The following is a 20,371-nucleotide window of genomic DNA, read 5'->3' on the forward strand; positions in this document are numbered from 1 at the left end:
TCTTAGCTGGGACTGCCGCCTCGCCGCGGGGCGCCGAGCTTAGGGCGACGGCAGTTGCCGCCCAGCACTGCTCCCCAGTGCAGCCCCAGCCACGCCCCAGCCACGCCCCGCCACGCCCCGCCACGCCCCAGCCACGCCCACGCCCCCCAACTGCGGCGAAGCGCCCGCGCAGGCGCACAGCTCCGGGCGCAGGGAGCAGGGGCGGGCCCTGGCTGCCATATTGCCGCGCGGGGGGACTATCGCCACCGTTCGCGGAGGAGTGGGTCCAAGCGAAAGCCTGTCTTGCTGAGCGTGTCCATCTTCCTTATTCACTGTCAACCTTGCCAGGCAGCCTTGCTGCCTAGCCCCAACTCCAGACCAATGAACTAATCCATCGCCCGCGGCCCGACTCTCAGCTGCGGCTAGTCCAGGTGCCCACCCCGCGAAACGGAACGCCCAGGCGCCCAGCCTCCCCGCCGACCGCAATGCCGAACATGCAGCTGCCGCCCAAGGAGAGCAACCTTTTCAAACGCATCTTGGTGAGTGGCCGTGGGCTGCGCTGCCAACCCCGCACTCCAGGTCCCGCGGCGTGAAGGGCGAGCGGTCAGGTGGCGGTGCCTCCGGGCTTGGCCTCCGGTGCGCTCTGCTCTTTGTTTACCTCCGAGTCCGCGGGACGAAGTCGCCGCGGCCGCCCAGATGGCTGGGGCCGCTGGGGCAGCTCCTCCGCGCACGCCCTTACTTCTGCAGCCCTTACTCGCCTCGCCCCCGCCGCGCTCTTTCCAGAAACTTCATGCTGCCCTCCGCAGTCACCCGGCCGACGCCGCTTCGGCAGGCAGCGACTCCGGTTCCTTCGGTGGCGCCGGGTTCGCAGCCTCCCTGCCCGGGTCCTCCCCAGTTTTGTGTCTCTTGCCATTCTGTCCTTGGCAAGGTATTCGTTTGCTGCTTTGCGTTTAATTGATTGCATAGGACATTCTGGTGGGCGTCCCAGCTGCTCTGGAGGCTGAGGCGGGAGAATCGCAGAAGCCCAAGAACTGGAGGTTGCTGTGAGTCCTTTGACATCATGGCACTCTACCGAGGGCGGTAAAGTGAGACTCTGTCTCTACAAAAAAAAAAAAAATAATAATAATAATTGTTAAAGCGGGATAGATCTGATGATGGGATGGGGCCCTGATCTGTAGTGGTTTCGGCATCCCTAGGAAACCAAGCCTGGCACTTCCTCCCTTTTAGGAGACAGTTCACTTATGATGTAGCTACCGTGTTTATCCTCCTTGAAAGTGAATAGGTGACTTAACCTGTGTTTCTAAGTTGTCACTACCCCCAACATGGCTCTTTAACTCTCACAGGCCTTGGGCGGCGCCTGTGGCTCAAAGGCGTAGGGCACGGGCCCCATATGCCGGAGGTGGCGGGTTCAAACCCAGCCCCGGCCAAAAACTGCAACAATAAAAGTGAAAAGAACTCTCACTGAAACTCTCAGAGGTATATTTGCTTTATTTCGGAACAGAAAACTGAATAATGGCCCGGTGATGATGACCGATGCCTAGCCGGTCATCTGGGGTCTGTGCCAGGGTCCCTGAAGCCCTCAACGGTTTCCAGGTTCCGCTCTTCCCGTGAAGTGGCAGTTTGCCTTTGCTTTCTAAGTACCGGCGGGGAGCCATAGACCTTAAACTGGTATTGTTAATAGCTGTATAGACTACAGCTATAAAGATAATAGACTTATTTTTTATCTAAAAACAAATGTTCAAGTTTTAAGGGTGAATTTATTGAGAGCTTGTGTTTGCTATATGGCTGTTCACTGTTGATTGACTTTACTATAAAATAAAACGCTAATTTTCGAATGAAGTATTAACGACAGGTAAAAATTCATAGTAGCTGTTCTGGCTTCAAGCCAATAGAAAGTTCACACTTAAGTCTTTGGAATGTTAAGAAAGCTACAGTAGATGGGATGAAAATTGTAAAAGCAATTTTATATGGTGCTTAGTGTTGAGCAAATTGCCAGAGACAAGTGTAAAAACATAAAACACGCTAATAATAAAGCATGTAGATTGCTTCAGGTAGCTTTGTACTTTTTTCTTATTTTACTTGTGTTCTTCTCTTCTCATACCCTTGTTTTACACAGTATGGAGCGAGAGATGTGAACTTTTTTTCCCCTTTTAAGGTGTCTTCCTCACTCCCCCGCCCAGGGAATCTGAAATATTAATGGCAAAATAATTTACAAACTGTTAGTTGGATTACAGGACATTTGATGTTGTACCTAAATGATGACAGCATTTCCTCTCTGTATGACTATTTTCTAGTTAAAATCGTGTGTCAGTAGGATAAAGAAAAATAGCCATGTGATTTATTATTCCCAAATTACAAAAAAGTAAAAGCTGCTTTTCCCAGATAAATTGGAAAATGCTAAACATTTTCTTTCTTTCTTTCTTTTTTTTTTTTTTTAGAGACAGAGTCTCGCTTTATCGCCCTTGGTACAGTGCCATGGTGTCACAGCTCATAGCAACCTCCAACTCCTGGGTTTAGGCGATTCTCTCACCTCAGCCTCCCCAGTAGCTGGGACTACAGATGCCTGCCACAATGCCCGGCTATTTTATTGTTGCCTTTTGGCCGGTGCTGGGTTTGAACCCGCCTCCCTGGTATATGGCACCAGTGCCCTACCCACTGAGCCACAGGTGCCACCCTGGAAAATGGTAAACGTTTTCGTTTTTTTTTTTTTTTTGAGACAGAGCCTCAAGCTGTCTGTCGCCCTGGGTAGAGTGCTGTGGCATCACAGCTCACAGCAACCTCCAAATCCTGGGCTCAAGCCATTCTCCTGCCTCAGCCTCCCAAGTAGCTGGGACTTCAGGCACCCACCACAATGCCCAGCTGTTTTTTGGTTGTAGCCATCATTGTTGTTTGGCAGGCTGGGCTGGATTCAAACCCGCCAGCTCAGGTGTATATGGCTGGCGTCTTAGCCGCTCTGAGCCACAGGCGCCGAGCCTAAACATTTTCTTATCTGGATTTTTAGGGTACATGAGTTTAGGAGGGTGCTGCAAAGGTGAATGATTGTATCATCTCACATTTGGAATCTATGTGTGTAAAGTTCTGCTACAACAAATTACATGGCAAACAGAAGTCTCTATAACAAAATTATTACTATTTTTTTTTTCTTTTTGTTGAGACAGTCTCACTTTGTCCACCTAGGTAGAGTTCCGTGTGGTCACAGCTCACAGCAATCTCCAGCTGTCGGGCTCAAGTGATTCTCTTGCCCCTTAGTTTCCCAAGTAGCTGGGACTGCAGGCTCCTGTCACAACACCTGGCTATCTATATCTATATCTATAGATATATATGTATATTTATTTTTTTTTTAGAGACGGGGGGTCTTGCTGTTGTTCAGGCTTGTCTCATACTTGTGAGCTCAGGCAGTCCACCTGCCTTGGCCTCCCAAGTGCTGGGATTATAGGTGTGAGCCACCACGCCCAGCCTAGGCTAATGGTTTAAAAAAAATTTTTTTTTTTTCAAGGCAGCGCCTATGGCTCAGTGAGTAGGGCACTGGCCCCATGTACCGAGGGTGGCAAGTTTGAACCTGTCCCTGGCCAAACTGCAAAAAAATAGCTGGGTGTTTTGGAGAGCACCTGCAGTCCCAGGTACTTGGGATGCTGAGGCAGGAGAATTGCCTAAGCCCAAGAGCTGGAGGTTGCTGTGAGCTGTGATGCCATGGCACTGTACCGAGGGCGATAAAGTGAGACTCTGTCTCTTAAAAAAAAAAAAATTGTTAAAAATTTTTTTTACATATATGTAAAAATATTAAGCAATAGTATTAATAATAATGCAAAGAAAGTAACATTCACATTGTCAAATAAGAGTATGTCTATTATAGAATGCTTTGACTCTGAGGTTCAGTATGGAAAAGTTTTTTTTTTTTTTTCAGACAGAGTTTCCTGTTGTGCATGCTGCTATTTAACTACTGGGCTCAAGTAATCCTCCTGCCTTAGCCTCCAGAAAAGCTGGGATTACAGGCATAAGCCACCAAACCCATTTCTCACCTATTTCAAACACTGCTAATCCCCAGAGCATACCCATACTAGAGCTGCTCAATAAATATGACCTAGTAAGTTCAAAGCAAAATGGCACCAACAGCAGTGAGGACAGGATCAACCTTTGCAGTAGGGGCTTGATGTGAAAGGGAGATTACAAAAACCTTCACAAAAAATTTTTTTTGAAACAAAAGTCTCACTCTCTCTGTCTCTCTGGGTACAGTGCCAAGGCTTCATAGCTCATAGCAACCTCAAATTCTGGGGCTCAAGAGATCCTTTTGCCAGCCTCAGCCTCCCAGGGTGTTAGGATTACAGGCGTGAGCCGCTGCCCCCAAAACAGGACCCCCAAAATATTTAAATTGAGGCTTCTTTTTTTTTTATTGTTAAATCATAGCTGTGTACATTAGTGCAATCAAGGGGTACAGTGTGCTGGTTTGATATACAATCTGAAATAATCTCATCCAACTGTTCAAGGTACCCTTCATGGCATTTTCTTAGTTATTGTATGTAGACATTTGTATTCTGCATTTAGTAAGTTTCACCTGTACCCATTCTAAGATGCACTGTAGGTGTGGCCCCACCTATTATCTTCCCTCCACCCTAACCTCCCCCCTCTCTTCCCCTCCCTTGGCCCTTTCCCCATATTCTTGTGCTGTAGTTGGGTTATAGCTTCATAGTAGGGCTGAGTACATTGGATAGTTTTTCTTCCATTCCTGAGATACTTTGCTAAGGAGAATATGTTCCAGCTCCATCCATGTAAACATGAAAGAGGTAAAGTCTCCGTCTTTCTTTAAGGCTGCATAATATTCCATGGTATATATGTACCACAATTTGCTAGTCCATTCATGGGTCGATGGGCCCTTGGGCTTCTTCCATGACTTAGTGATTATGAATTGGGCTGCAATAAACATTCTGGTACAGATGTCTTTGTTATATTGTGATATTTGGTATTCTGGGTATATGGAATGGCAGGTCTATTTTTAGATCTCTAAGTATTCTCCAAACATCCTTCCAAAAGGAATGTATTAGTGTACATTCCCACCAGCAGTGTAGAAGTGTGCCCTTTCCTCCACATCCACACCAACATCTCTGGTTTTGGGATTTTGTTATGTGGGCTACTCTTACTGGGGTTAGGTGATATCTCAAAGTAGTTTTGGTTTGCATTTCTCTGATGATTAAGGATGATGAGCTTTTTTTCATGTGTTTGTAGATCGTGTGTCTGTCTTCTTTAGAGAAGTTTCTCTTCAAGTCCTTTGCCCACCCTGAGATGGGATCACTTGTTATTTTCTTGCTAATACGTTTGAGTTCTCTGTGGATTCTGGTTATTAAACCTTTATCAGAGGTATAACCTGCAAATATTTTCTCCCATTCTGAGGGCTGTCTGCTTGCTTTACTTACTATGTTCTTGGCTGTGCAGAAGCTTTTTAGTTTGATCAGGTCCCAGTAATGTTTTTTTGATACTGCTTCAGTTGCCTGGGGAGTCTTCCTCATAAAATATTCACCCAGGCTGATTCCTTCAAGAGTTTTCCCTGCACTTTCTTCAAGTATTTTTATAGTTTCATGTCTTAAGTTTAAATCTTTTAGCCAGTGAGAGTGTATCTTAGTTAATGGTGAAAGTTGTGGGTCCAGTTTCAGTCTTTTACAGATCGCCAGCCAGTTCACGGAGTACCATTTGTTAAATAGGGAATATTTTCCCCACTGAATGTTTTTAATTGGCTTGTCAAAGATCAAATGACGGTAAGTAGCTGGATTCATCTCTTGGTTCTCTATTCTGTTCCAGACATCTACTTCTCTGTTTTTGTGCCAGTACCATGCTGTTTTGATCACTATTGATTTATAGTACAGTCTCAGGTCTGGTAGCCTGATTCTCCTGCTTTGTTTTTATTGCTGAGTATGTTTTGGCTGTTCGAGGTTTTTTTCTGATTATTTTTTCAAGATCTTTAAAGTGTGACAGTAGAGCTTTAATAGGAATTGCATTAAAATTATATATTGCTTTGGGTTAGTATAGACATTTTTTTTTTTTTTAGATGACTTTTTTTTTTTTTTTTTGTAGAGACAGAGTCTCACTTTATGTCCCTCGGTAGAGTGCCGTGGCCTCACACAGCTCACAGCAACCTCTAACTCCTGGGCTTAAGCGATTCTCTTGCCTCAGCCTCCCGAGTAGCTGGGACTACAGGCGCCCGCCACAACGCCCGGCTACTTTTTGGTTGCAGTTTGGCCGGGGCTGGGTTTGAACCCACCACCCTCGGTATATGGGGCCGGCGCCCTACCGACTGAGCCACAGGCGCCGCCCTAGTATAGACATTTTAACCATGTTGATTCTTCCCAGCCATGAGCATGGTATGTTTTTCCGTTTGTTAACATCTTCAGCTGTTTCTTTTCTTAAAGTTTCATAGTTCTCTTTATAGAGATCTTTCACGTCCTTTGTTAGGTATACTCCCAAATATTTCATTTTCTTTGGCACTACTGTGAATGGAATAGAGTCCTTGTCTGTTTTTTCGGCTTGGTTATTGTTGGTATATATAAAGGCTACAGATTTATGGGTGTTGATTTTGTAGCCTGAGACATTGCTGTATTCCTTGATCACTTCTAAAAGTTTTGTAGTAGAATCCCTAGTGTTTTCCAGATATACGATCATATCATCTGCGACAAGTGAAGGTTTTATGTCTTCTGACCCTATGTGGATACCCTTGATCGCCTTTTCTTTCCTAATTGCAGTGGCTAAAACTTCCATTACAATGTTAAAGAGCAATGGAGACAATGGGCAACCTTGCCTGGTTCCTGATCTACATGGAAATGATTTCAATTTAACTCCATTCAATACGATATTGGCTGTGGGTTTGCTGTAGATGGTCTCTATTAGTTTAAGAAATGTCCCTTCTGTACCGATTTTCTTTTTTTTTTATTGTTTATACCGATTTTCTTAAGTGTTCTGATCATGAAGGGATGCTGGATATTATCAAAAGCTTTTTCTGCATCAATTGAGAGAATCATATGGTCTTTATTTTTTAGTTTGTGTATGTGCTGAATTACATTTATAGATTTACGTATGCTGAATCAGCCTTGAGACCCTGGGATAAATCCCACTTGGTCATGGTGTATAAGTTTTTGATGTGTTGTTGGATTCTGTTTGTTAGGATCTTACTGAATATTTTAGCATCAATATTCATTAGTGATATTGGTCTATAATTTTCTTTTCTTGTTGGGTCTTTCCCTGGTTTAGGGATCAAGGTCATGTTAGCTTTGTAGAATGTGTTGGGTAATATTCCTTCTTTTTCTGTATTTTGCAAGAGGTTTAGTAATATAGGTACTAGTTCTTCTTTAAAGGTTTGGTAGAATTCTGACGTAAAGCCATCTGGTCCTGGGCTTTTCTTTTTAGGGAGATTTTGCATAGTTGATGCTATTTCAGAACTTGATATAGGCCTGTTCAACATTTCCACTTGGTTCTGGCTAAGTCTTTTTGGTAGGTGGTGTACTTCCAAGTATTGGTCAATTTCTTTCAGATTTTCGTATTTCTGAGAGTAGAGTTTCTTGTAATATTCGTTAAGGATTTTTTGAATTTCTGAGAGGTCTGTTGTTATTTCGTCTTTGTCATTTCTGATTGATGAGCTTAGAGATTTTACTCTTTTTTTCCTGGTTAGGTTGGCCAAAGGTTTATCTATTTTATTGATCTTTTCAAAAAACCAACTTTTGGATTTATTGATCTGTTGTATAATTCTTTTGTTTTCAATTTCATTTAATTCTGCTCTGATTTTAGTTATTTTCTTCTTCTGGGTTTGGGGTTGGAGTGTTCTTCCTTCTCCAGTTGCTTGAGATGTCCCATTAAGTTATTAATTTCCTCTCTTTTCGTTTTCTTGAGGAAGGCCTGCAGTGCTATAAATTTCCCTCTTAGGACTGCCTTTGCAGTATCCCAGAGGTTCTGATAATTTGTGTATTCATTGTTGTTTTGTTCCAAAAATTTGGTGATTTCCTTCTTAATCTCGTCTATAACCCATCTATCCTTCAGCATATGGTTATTTAGCTTCCATATTTTTGTATTGGTATACAGATTCCTGTTGTTATTGAGTTCAACTTTTTTTTTTTTTTTTTTTTTTTTGTAGAGACAGAGTTTCACTTTATTGCCCTCGGTAGAGTGCCGTGGCGTCACACAGCTCACAGCAACCTCTAACTCCTGGGCTTAGGCGATTCTCCTGTCTCAGCCTCCCAAGTAGCTGGGACTACAGGCGCCCGCCACAACGCCCAGCTATATTTTGGTTGCAGTTTGGCCGGAGCTGGGTTTGAACCCACCACCCTCGGCATATGGGGCTGGTGCCCTGCTCACTGAGCCACAGGCGCCGCCCTGAGTTCAACTTTTATTCCATGATGGTCTGAGAAGATGCAAGGAATAATTTCTGTTTTTTAAAATTTGCTGAGGTTGGATTTGTGGCTTATGATGTGGTTGATTTTGGAGTATGTTCCATGGGCTGATGAGAAGAATGTGTATTCAGTTTTGTTGGGATGAAATGTTCTGTAGATGTCTGTTAAGTCCAGATGTTGAATGGTTAAGTTTAAATCTAAAATTTCTTTACTTAGCTTCTTTTTGGAGGATGTATCCAGCACTGCTTGAGGGGTGTTAAAATCTCCAACTATTATTGAACTGGAGGAAATCAAGTTGGTCATGTACGTTAAGAGTTTCTCTTATAAATTGAGGTGCGTTCTGGTTGGGTGTATAGATATTAATAATTGAAATCTCATCATATTGAGTATTACCTTTAACAAATATAAAGTGTCCATCCTTATCCTTCTTTATTTCTGTTGGTTTAAAGCCTATTGCATCTGTGAATAGGATTGCAACACCTGCTTTTTTCTGCTTTCCATTTGCCTGGAGTATAGATGACCATCCCTTCACCTTGAGTCTATTTTTGTCTTTTAATGTAAGATGAGATTCTTGTATGCAGCATATATCGGGCTTGAGTTTTTGTATGTATCTAGTCAGCCAACCTGTGCCTCTTTAGAGGACAATTTAAACCATTCACATTAATTGAGAATATTGATAAGCCTTTCGATGGTCTGGTGGACATTTTTAATCCTTTTGCGACTGTGGAAGTTGGAATTTGATCGAAATTTTCTGGGTGGGTTTACTTTTGTGGTGGATGATTATGCTGGTCTTTATGGAGGATAGGTCTGAGAATATCCTGGACAGCAGGTAGTTATGGCAAATTTCTTTAACATATGAATGTTGTTAAAGTGTTTAATTTTGCCATCATAAATTAAACTCAGTTTAGCTGGATACAGGATCCTGGGTTGAAAGTTATTTTGTTTTAGGAGATTAAAAGTTGATGACCATCCTCTTCTAGCTTGAAAGGTTTCAGCAGAGAGATCTGCCGTTATTCTAATATTTTTCCCCTTGTAGGTGATGGTTTTCTTTCGTCTGGCTGCTTTCAGTATTTTCTCCTTTATATTAACTTTAGTGAAATTGATTATGATGTGTCTGGGGGATGTCTTATTTGGGTTGAGTCGTGCTGGAGTTCTGAAACTGTCTGCTGTCTGAATTTTCAGAATTTCTTGGCATGTCTGGAAAGTTTTCTTTCATAATCTCATGGAGAAGAGACTCCGTGCCTTGTGAAGCCACTTTGTTGCTTTCTGGGATCCCTATAAGGTGAATATTGGTTTTCTTCGAATTATCCCAGAGCTCTCTCTGAGAGTGATCTGGTTTTGCCCTCCATTTCTCTTCCTCTTTGAGAGTTTGGGAGCGTTTGAAAGCTTTGTCTTCAGTGTCAGAAATCCTTTCTTCTGCTTGCTCCATTCTGTTATTGAGGGATTCGACTGTGTTTCTCAGATCTTTGAGTGCTGCAACTTCTTGTCTCAATGTGTCAAAATCTTTGGTCATTTGGTCTTTGAATTCGTCGAATTCTTGAGCTATCTTTTGGGTTACTGCTTGGAATTCTAGTTCAATCTTATTTGCTATCTAGATTCTGAATTCGATTTCTGACATCTCAGCTATTTGTTTGTGCATGGGATCTTGTGCTGTGTCTGCCCCATTGATCCTTGGGGGAGTTGATCTACTCTGATTATTCATATTGCTAGAGTTTATCCATTGATTTCGTCTCATGATTGTTTTTTCACCGTTACCTCTAGCTGTCCTCAGAGTTGGGGAGGTGCCTCTTGAAGATTAGACCGCAGCAAGATCACTCTGTTATTTTTGGATCTTTGTAGAGAGTGACCCTGTGTAGCTCCTGTGGGGCTGCCCCAGCCAGGGAGTTCTGGTTGTGGGAGCAGCTCTGGAGTGTGACACATCTGGATCCAGCACCAGGGTCGGGGGTTGGGGGTGGGGATAGTGCACACGGTTCTGGGAGTGCCTGGTGCCCAGTGACTTTGGCTTAGAGAGCCCAAGGCTCCAGCAGTCTCTGGCCAGGACAAGGGCTCTGCACAGAGGCAGGAGGACTTCGGAGGGTACTGGGCTACCAGAGTCCCTGGCCAGACGAGGAAGCCCGTGTGGAGGCAGGGAGGGTACAGGAGGGGGACGTGGGGTTGCGTGGCTTCCAGAGTTCCTGGTCAGGGCGTGTGGAGGCCCAGCAGGCGCAGCTCTTACCAGGGTCTGGGCCGGGGCAGATTGCTGGCGGCACAGCTCTTCCGGAGGTCCAGGCGCTGATCACTGATCGTGCGCAGCTCTTACGGTGGTCCGGGCGCTGCTACATGTGGTGTTTTTACGTTCTTGAGATACTTCATATAGGATACTGCTCTTCAGTTCCAACCACATTGCTACTACACGATGCAGCAATCTGCTCTTAGATGTGTACCTGTGGTTTTCTCTTCTAACTCTGTTTTCACATCCTTGTAAAGGATTATTTTCTCAAGCTGACATTTCTTGTCTCTGATCTTAGTCTTCCAAGTAGCTGTGACTACGGGCGCCAAGCTCTTTTTTTTGTTTGAGAGAGAGAGATGGGGTGTCGCTATGTCACCAGGTTAGTTTGGAATTCCTGAACTCATGTGATCCTCCCACATTAGCCTGAGAACACAGATTGATTAGCTCTGGAGACGGGAACTAGGCGGTTGCAAGACAGAGACAGAAGAAAAACCTAAATTGTGAACGATGTGAATATATTACCTCTTCCAAAAATATTTGAAAATAGAAAACAACAATCTGAGTTTGATACAGGAGTTCACCTGACAAATGACAAAGAAAAAACAAAGAGAAGGGATTACTGATGAAGGGCAAAGGGGAAGTACAGTTGACCCTTGAAAACCATTCACAGCAGATTTTTTTCTTTTTTTTTTTTTTTTTACAGCAGATTTTTTTCAACCAAGAAAGATCAAAAACACTGTAATTGGGCCAGGCACAATGGCTCACACCTGTAATCCTAGCACTCTGGGAGGCTGAGGCAGGTGGATTGTTTGAGCTCAGGAATTCGAGACCAACCTGAGCAAGAGGGGGACCCATCTGTACTAAAAATAGAGAAACTAACATCTGTAGTCCCAGCCAGTTCAGAGGCTGAGGCAAGAGGATCACTTGAGCCCAAGAGTTCGAGGTTGCTGTGAGCTGTGATGATGCCAGGACACCCTACTGAGGGTGGCAGAGTGAAACTCTTTTTCAAAAAAAAAAAAAAAAAAAAAAGTATTTGCAGGAAGCAAATCTGTGAACACTTAGGGCCCACTTGGGGATTTATTTTATTTTTATTTTTTTTTTTTCCTGGGTTTTACCGAGGAGAATTTTTTTTTTAAACCATTTGACACATTTTTATCACAGTGGTTAACATAGCCTTTCCGGCGTTATCTCAGTTACTGTGCCAAAACATTTACATTCTACATTTACCAAGTTTCGCAAATACCCTTGTAATATGCACCACAGGTGTGATCCCACCGATTCCCCTCCCTCTACCCACCCCACTTGGGGATTTAAATATGAGCAAATTTGAGTATGGTGGGAGGCTGAGGCAGGAGGATTACATGAGCCCAGGAGTTAAATAGTAACCTGCACAACAGAACCTATCCCTCTCTACCGTCCTGGATTTTTTTTCATTTTTTATTTAAATAGAAAAAGTACCCATTAAGACAGTGGTTCTCAACCTTCCTAATGTTGCGACCCTTTAATACAGTTCCTCATGTTGTGGTGACCCCCAAGCATAAAATTATTTTATTTTTTGCTATGTAGCAGCGGGAAAAATTTTATGGTTGGGGGTCACCACAACATGAGGAACTGTATATTAAAGGGTCCCAGCATTAGGAAGGTTGAGACCACTGCATTAAGAGATAGGTGACTTTATTTCCTGACTTACCAAGTGGTTTAAAAGTAATAATGATCAAACTACTAGTAACAGTAATAATAGTTAACACTCACTGGAAGAATTTCCTGTGTGTCAGGCACTGTTCTCATTTCATGTTTATTTAAATTCCAATAAAGACTGTGAAATGCCTGTTATCCCCTTTTTAGATGGAGAAACTGCAGCACAGTAACTGAGTTTCCAAAGCTAGTAAGTGTCAGAGCCACGATTCTGACCCACATAGTCTGGCTCCAAAGTCCAAGTACTCAGGTAAAAAAGACAAGCCTAAGTTCATCAAGGAACCATTAAAGAAAAGATAGATTCTAGTCTCAGTTTTGTTACTAACCATAACCATAGGAAAAGATAGATTCCAGTCTCAACTTTGTTACTAACCAGACAGAGAACCTTAGACATGCAGTCCTTTACCATTCCTGGGTTTGATTTGTGTCTCTGTGAAGAGGGCATGGAATCGCTCCAAAGTTCAACAAATTGTAATGCTAATAGCCAGTTGGGGAATAAGACAGGCAGACAGAAACCGTGCAGAATATGTGAAAAACTAGCTGGTGACTTTGTGTGGATGCGTTTAAGCACACTGATAATTAATAGAAAAAAAATTAGTGTTGGTAGCAAAGCACTTTGATCCACCAACCAAACTTAAAAAATAATTTTGTAGGCCAGGCGTGGTGGCTCACGCCTGTAATCCTAGCACTCTGGGAGGCCAAGGCCGGTGAACTAGCTGAGCTCAGGAGTTTGAGACCAGCCTCAGTCAGAGTGAGACTCCATCTCTAAAGATAGCCAGGTGTTGTGGCGGGTGCCTGTCGTCCCAGCTACTCGGGAGGCTGAGGCAAGAGGTGGCACAGCACTCTACTGAAGCTGGCCAAGTGAGACTCTGTCTCAAAGAAAAAAAAATTAGCTTAGTGTGATGACACACACCTGTGGTTCCAGGTACTTGGGAGTCTGAGGCGGGAGGATGATAGCCTGAGCCCAGGAGTTTGAGGCCCTAGCCTGGGTGATGGTGAGACCCTGTCTCTAAAAAAATGAATGAATAAACAGATAAGATTCCTGTTCTCATGCAGCTTACACAATGTTGGGGAAGACAGACACCAAGTAATCAAATAAGATTTCAGGAAAGCACTGTAGAAAAAGAGTAGTAATGTGATAGAGAGTATGTGTGGGGGGTGATAGGAGTATGGCAGTATTTGATAGAGACTTGGATAAGGAGGAATACTGCCACGGAAAATCTAGGAAAGAACTTTTCAGGTGGAAGGAACACAAATAAGGAGGCCAGAGGGAGGATACCCTTGGCATGTTAAGTAATAGAGTACCTAGTCTGACTGAACAATGTAAGTGAGGGGAGAGTGGAAAGAGATGAGGTGTTCTTAGGTCATTGGCTGCTGAAGACAGGTGTTGATTGTTTAGACTGGCTGGTGGTATTTAGAAATAAAGATGTTGTTTGTGCTTGTATTAAAGTATTAAGCTAATGGTAATGATGGTCTTTGGAATCAGACCAGAGGTGCAACTAAGCTGAGCCACTTTAAAATACTTTTTCTTTTTTTTAAAGACACAGTCTTACTCTGTCACCTAGGCTGGCGGGTAGTGGTGTGTCATCATAGCTCACTGAAACCTTGAACTCCTGGGCTCAAGGGGTCTTCCCATGTCACCCACCTATATAGCTGGGATTAGAGATGTGCACCACCGTGCACCACTAACTTTTAAATCTCATAGAGATGGGACCTCTCTATGTTGCCCAGGCTGGTCTCAAACTCCTGCCCGAGAGCAATACTCCATCTGTGCCTCCCAAAGTGTTGGAATTACAGTCATGAGCTACCATCCCCAACAGAACTCTTTAGTTTCCTTTCAACATCTGTGGAGGTGAAGATAATGACATTTATCTTAAGGAATTGGTAAAAGAAGTAAGATATAACAAGTTTTATACAAACACACAGTAGTTGCTCAATAAATGGCAGTAGTTTTTTTTTTTTAAAAAGTATATGGACTTTATTTTCATTATTCTGGTAGCAAAGGCTTTTAGTGAATGATGAATGAAGTTTCTTGTATTTTTCTGTTATTGCATATGTTTTTGCTTTTAAATATAAAAAATTCTATGGCAGTAGTGGTTGATAATGAAATTCTCTGTTTATTAAATGTCTTTTTTCTTTGTCTTCTATAAAAGTGAAATGCCGAGATTCTAGGATGATTTGTTAGGAGTAGGTAACAAAAGTATTTTTTGTGTTATATGTGATATAAATCCTTTACATTATGTGATGAAAAGTTGCTCTAATATATATTCTTTGTTTAAATATAATTTTTGTTCATATTCTTTACAGAAATGTTATGAGCAGAAGCAGTACAAAAATGGACTCAAGTTTTGCAAGATGATTCTTTCGAACCCCAAATTTGCTGAACATGGAGGTACTGTCTCATCTGTGAGAGATTGCTTTAGGGAAGTCAGACGAGATTTTTAACAGTGAAAGAAGAATACTTCCTATATTCCAAGGCCTTACAGCTCTATCTGTACATAAATGTTCAACATTTTTCATTATGCTTTATGAGTCTTTTCTGCAGGGTGTTCTGTAACTCTCCATACACGGGAAGTCAGATATCTTGAAACATGTTCCCCATGAGTGGGAGAGAGCATTTCATGTGTATGTAAAAAGAGGTAGCCAACTTGGAGAGAGTATTTTGTAAATACTTTGTGAACTTTTGTAATAAATAACTTGTAAATAAAGACACATTTAGCTACAATTTTCCCTTTTTGCTATGTATGGTGATTTTGTAGATTACTTTATTTTCCTTAGGTGTCTTTTCTTTTAGATGAGAAGTGATTGGTTACTCTACTGGGGAAAAATTAGATAAGGTATACTGGTATTTTTATAAACCTGATTTCCTCTGTTACTTTGAAAAGACTTTTACATTTACAAAAGACATTTACAAAAGACATATGCATTTTATACTTTGGTTTACTGTGTATAAAATTAGCGCTGTATTTGTAACATGAACTAGTATGAAGATATAGTCACATAAATTTTATTCTTTGGTCAATGTGTATCTGCTGGCCTTTATATATAAATATGATATTGCTGATTTATTATTAGATTTATATATTGAGTTATTTTTCTAGCAGTGGTGTTAACAAGGCCTGTATTTTCTCATATACTTTTGCACTGATAGCCAGTGTTTGTTAGAAGGATTTGTCAGGTTAGACATGCAGATTATGGTCCTGGCATAGAGGTCACTGTCACTGATTATTAGACTTGGGTAACTCTTGAGACCATCTTGTTGGAAAAATAGGCTAACTCTGCCCACCTTTGTAATAATATTTAAAAGATTCTTTGAAGGAAGTGGAAAGAAGCCTTCATTACATAGAATTTTAGAAATTTAAAGGTTAGGACATGGTGACTTGCCCCTGTAGTCCCAGCTATTCAGGAGGCTGAGCTTGGAGGATTGCTCGAGATCAGGAGTTCATGACCATTATAGGCAAATAGCAAGACTCCTATCTCTCTTAAAAAAAAAAAAGAAATTTAAAGTTTGTTTTCAAGCTTTTTAGCTGTGGCCCTTATCTAAATGGGAGCTGTGGGGAAGTTCAGTATATAAAACAGATAAAAGATTGGAAGGGGGTTTGGATCACCATGTTCTGACAAACATAGAGTCCGTAGAGATCAGTTTGAAAACCATTGCTCTTGTCTGATTCTCTTCTTGTGGATTATCTGGAGGTTTATTTCATTCTAAACCATCTTTTATTAGCTCCTTGACATATTTTTTGTTTGCCATTTCCATGGTCCAGTGTTGTGCTCTTGAAGTGCAAAGTGATATTAATTAGCCTAAGTAGAATTATTTGCTGCCAAAAATGAAGTCTATTCTGATACTTAATAAAATGAAATTATTTATAACTCTTTGTCAAGGTAGATTGTTTTTGTGGGGTGTAAATCAGAGGACTGGATAGAAGTGGTCTTAGGTGAAAGCTGTGGAACTACTGGATTTAATTCAGCTGGACTCAGATATCTATTTTTAATTTTTTTGGGGGGTCGGGGCAGAACAATACCAATCTCCTTTATAGAACCTTCTAAAGGGTGGAAACCATTTTAGGACCTCAGTCTTAGCCTAAGGAATTTTGGAAAAAGAGTTGGGCTGCTAAGCTTAAGCAAATACTTAAATGTAGTTTTACTTTTAAGCATTGGAGAGGTAGTAATCCTTCAGATCTCAAAGGAGTGCTGGGGCAGTAATTCGCATCTTTTATGTGTAAATAGAGGTTAAAATTATTTTTCAGAGACTTTGGCTATGAAAGGATTAACACTGAATTGTTTAGGGAAAAAAGAAGAAGCATATGAATTTGTTCGTAAAGGACTTCGTAATGATGTCAAGAGTCATGTCTGTATCCTTTTCTAGTAGTTACATAGTTCAATTTTATGTATGTTTGCATTTAGTCACTTTTTTCTAATTCAAATAAAATACTTGTTACTATGAACCATTTCAAACCTACATAGAAGAGAGAATTGAATGAACTCTGTTACCCATTACTCAGCTTCAGTAATTATCAACATTTTGCAATGTTAGTTTCATCTATTCCCTACCAGCATTGGTTTGAGTAGAGAAAAATCTCTATAAAATATGTGCCTGTGTTTACTTTTGTCGTGCTTAGTGTTAGAGAAAATTTACTTTTGTAATTGTGATTTGAAACTCATTTCTTTTTTTTTTTTTGGTTTTTGACCAGGGCTGGGTTTGAACTCGCCACCTCCGGCATATGGGACCGGCGCCCTACTCCTTGAGCCACAGGTGCCGCCCTGAAACTCATTTCTTAAACATCTGTGAACTGAGTTTTACTTTTCTATTATTCCACATGATGGCTTTTACCTAATTATTATATTCAGTAAAGTTTGTGTGCCTTAAACCTGCTTTTAGAAATTTTAGAAGAAAAATTTAAAAGAAACTTACTATTTCAAAACAGGTTTTATTTAGTATTAAATATGATATTCTATTGGTTTTTCAGTTTGATTTCTGTTAACACAGGGACATAGCTGTTACTTCATTGAGTCTTTATAATTTTATTTTTCTTTGGCTAGTATTCCAGTTTGTATAAAAATAGCAGTACTTTTTTTTTTTTTTGGGCCAGGGCTGGGTTTGAACCCGCCACCTCTGGCATATGGGACCGGCGCCCTACTCCTTGAGCCACAGGTGCTGCCCAAAAATAGCAGTACTTTTAAAGGATGGATTGTTTAAATTGATTTTTGTTTTGTCTAAATCTGTATGTTTATCCACAATCTCTTCACACACTGCCCTTGTATCTTAATTAGTTACATTTAATTTACTTAGCCATTCAGTTGAATAGTCTTAAGTAGAATATTCGCATACATAGCTTAGAGTTCTCCCAAAATACTAAATGCAGTACTTATTTCTTTATCTTGGTGCTTACCTCAGAGTGAAGAGAGAGGGCATATAAGTATGATAGTTTCTTTTTTTTTTGGTTGTTGTTTTGTGTTTTTTTTCTTTTGTTTGTTTGTTTTTACTATAAGATTATACGAAGAAAAGAAAATTTAATTTTTGTGTCCTTTAATATCACTAGTGAATTAAGTGATGGTTATATGTTATTTTAGAATTGGTTGATATAAACTTGTTTTGAAAGGTAATTGCAATTTTGGTATATATTGTTTCAGTACATCGTGATGAAGACTAGGTCAATGTTGAAGTTGCTGGGGTAGGAACGTGAGGGGGTAAAGGGTAGAATGGTGAAGAATTTTCGCTAAAAAATTTTTAAGATTCCTTAAAAAATATTACAGAATATTTCAAACATGTACCCAAGTAGAGAGAACAGAGTAATGAACCTCCACGTGCCCATCGCCTCCTTTAACTGTTTTAACAGTTGTCAGTCAAGGCTGATCTGGTTTTATCTTTACCCCTCACTATCCCCGTCTCTCTGACCCTAGACAGATCATTCTGAAACAAAACCTAGACAGATACTCTAGACAGAGTATCATTTCCTCAAGGTAGGTTTTATATTAGACATGCAGCACAGTATATTCTGGTGTCTGTGAATGTCTCTATTTCCTTAACTTAATAGGTTGGCATGTATATGGACTCCTGCAGCGTTCTGATAAGAAATATGATGAAGCTATTAAGTGTTACCGAAACGCCCTCAAATTAGATAAAGATAATCTACAGATTTTGAGGGACCTCTCTCTGCTACAGATCCAAATGAGAGATCTTGAAGGTTACCGAGTAAGTACTTTAGTCTTAAATATACATGTTTTTACAGTAGACTTAAGTCTGAATTCAGAATGAGGTGAGCTATAAAGATTTAATTATTCCATATAGTCTGTACTAGAAGGGGAAAGTCCCTTGGGACCTTCTCCCTTAATAACATTTATGGAACTTGCTGCTTGATCACAAAGAAGAATAACTGTTTGGCGGGGCACTGTGGCTCATGCCTGTAATCCTAGCACTTCGGGAGGCTGAGGTGGTAGATTATCTGAGCTCACAGGTTGGAGACCAGCCTGAGTCAGAGCAAGACCCTGTCTCCAAAAATAGCTGGGTATTGTGGCCGGCACCTGTAGTCCCAGCTAGTTGGGAGACTGAGGCAAGAGAATGGCTTGAGCCCAAGAGTTTGAGGTTGCTGTGAGCTACGACAGGGGCGACAAAGTGAGACTGTCTCAAAGAAAAAAAAAAAACAACTTTATTCAACTAGAGTATCTATGTGCAAATTCTGTAAGATTCTTGTGGGTTGACATTTATAAATTTGATGAAGTGATGGAGATTTTATAATTGAAATCCAGACAGAAAGAAAAATTAGCTTTATTATTGGTTAGTAAATATTAAAAAATGTGAGACAGATTGCCATAAATCAGTCTTCCTGTACTTCACACCTCTTCATAGTTACATCTTTAACTCTTCTATGCTTGCCATCTCCCATGTATTTGTTCTCCTTAGGGTCCTGGAATCAGTATGCTCAGAATGGAGTTCTGTTATGTGAAAGAGGCTACCAGGTCTTAACAGTTTTCTTTAAATACATTCTTCATATATTTCTTACGCCCTTTACTGCCATATAGGGCTTATACCCTATGCTTAGAATTTTGCAGCGGTTTCGGGGCTTTGCAGAACTTAATAGTGAATTCAGCTATTCTTTTTTTGTATGTGTGACAGAGTCTCACTTTGTCTCCCTTGGTAGAGTACCATGGAGTCACAGCTCACAGCAACCCCAAACTCTTGGGTTTAAGTGATTCTCTTGCCTCAGTCTCCTGAATAGCTGGGACTACAGGCCCTGGCCATAGTGCTGGCTATTTTTTTTGTTTGTTTAAGTCTCACTTTTTCGCCCTCGGTAGAGTGCCATAGCGTCACACTACTTGCAGCAACCTCCAACTCCTGGGCTTAGGCGATTCTCTTGCCTCAGCCTCTCGAGTAGCTGGGACAACAGGTGCCCACCACGACACCTGGCTGTTTTTTTGTTGTAGTTCAGCCGGGGTCGGGTTTGAACCCACCACCCTTGGTATATGGGGTTGACGCCCTACTCACTGAGCCACAGGTGCTGCCTGGGTTTTTGTCTTTATTTGTGTTTAGGAGCCTGGGTGTGATGGGAGTTAAAATCATTTGTCTTTAGGAGACATAGAAGTTAATACTATTGGTAAAACAGTGGTTGCTAAACTGGATTGCAAAATAAATGAAATTAAAATTGAGCTGGGCTCGGTGATGTGCTTGTAGTCCTGGTTAGTTGGGAAGCTGAAGAGAGGGTCATTTGAGCCAAGGAGTTCAGGCCACTTGCACAACACAGCAAGACCCTATGTCTTAAAAAAAAAATAATAATAACCTGGTGGTGAAAGTGTGAAGGACTCAGAACTAGAGGCAATGGCTCAGAGATAAAGAGTAGGAATGTCATCAAATGAGATATTGGCAGCACAGGAGTTGTGGGTAGAGAGTTAGCGTCTAGGTTCATGATTTCTGGGTGGCAGTAAGTTCTGGGGTGTGGTTGTAGAAGTGAATTGGGTGGAGGAAAAGTTTGGTAAAGGTGAGGAAAGCTTGAGACTCAGAGGCTAGGTTGTTGGACAGGTGATTCACATTATCATTGCATTTCCCAAGTATAATGGCAGGATTTGGCAGAGAGAAAGCTGACCTAGTCTTTAATGGAGTATTGGGAATAACAGAAAAAAAAGGGAA

General features: G+C 41.3%; 1 protein-coding gene across 7 annotated transcripts in view; it reads left to right on the forward strand.

Moving 5' to 3' along the window:
* Positions 1–211: 211 nt before the first annotated feature.
* Positions 212–20,371, forward strand: part of NAA16 (N-alpha-acetyltransferase 16, NatA auxiliary subunit) — a 90,190-nt gene continuing 70,030 nt past the window's right edge. For 5 of the 7 annotated variants that reach the window (XR_008374642.1, XM_053563831.1, XM_053563833.1 and 2 more), the window contains exons 1-4: positions 212–518; positions 14,557–14,641; positions 16,497–16,601; positions 18,285–18,442. Coding sequence is in view for 6 of the 7 variants with exons in the window: in XM_053563831.1 (XP_053419806.1) it covers positions 465–518; positions 14,557–14,641; positions 16,497–16,601; positions 18,285–18,442 (402 nt within the window). In the remaining variant the exon portion in view is untranslated. The remainder of the gene's footprint in view (positions 519–14,556; positions 14,642–16,496; positions 16,602–18,284; positions 18,443–20,371) is intronic. The other 2 variants (XM_053563832.1, XM_053563834.1) reach the window with 2 other exon arrangements.

Source organism: Nycticebus coucang, chromosome 15 (genome assembly GCF_027406575.1).
Source record: "Nycticebus coucang isolate mNycCou1 chromosome 15, mNycCou1.pri, whole genome shotgun sequence".
NCBI lineage: Eukaryota > Metazoa > Chordata > Mammalia > Primates > Lorisidae > Nycticebus > Nycticebus coucang.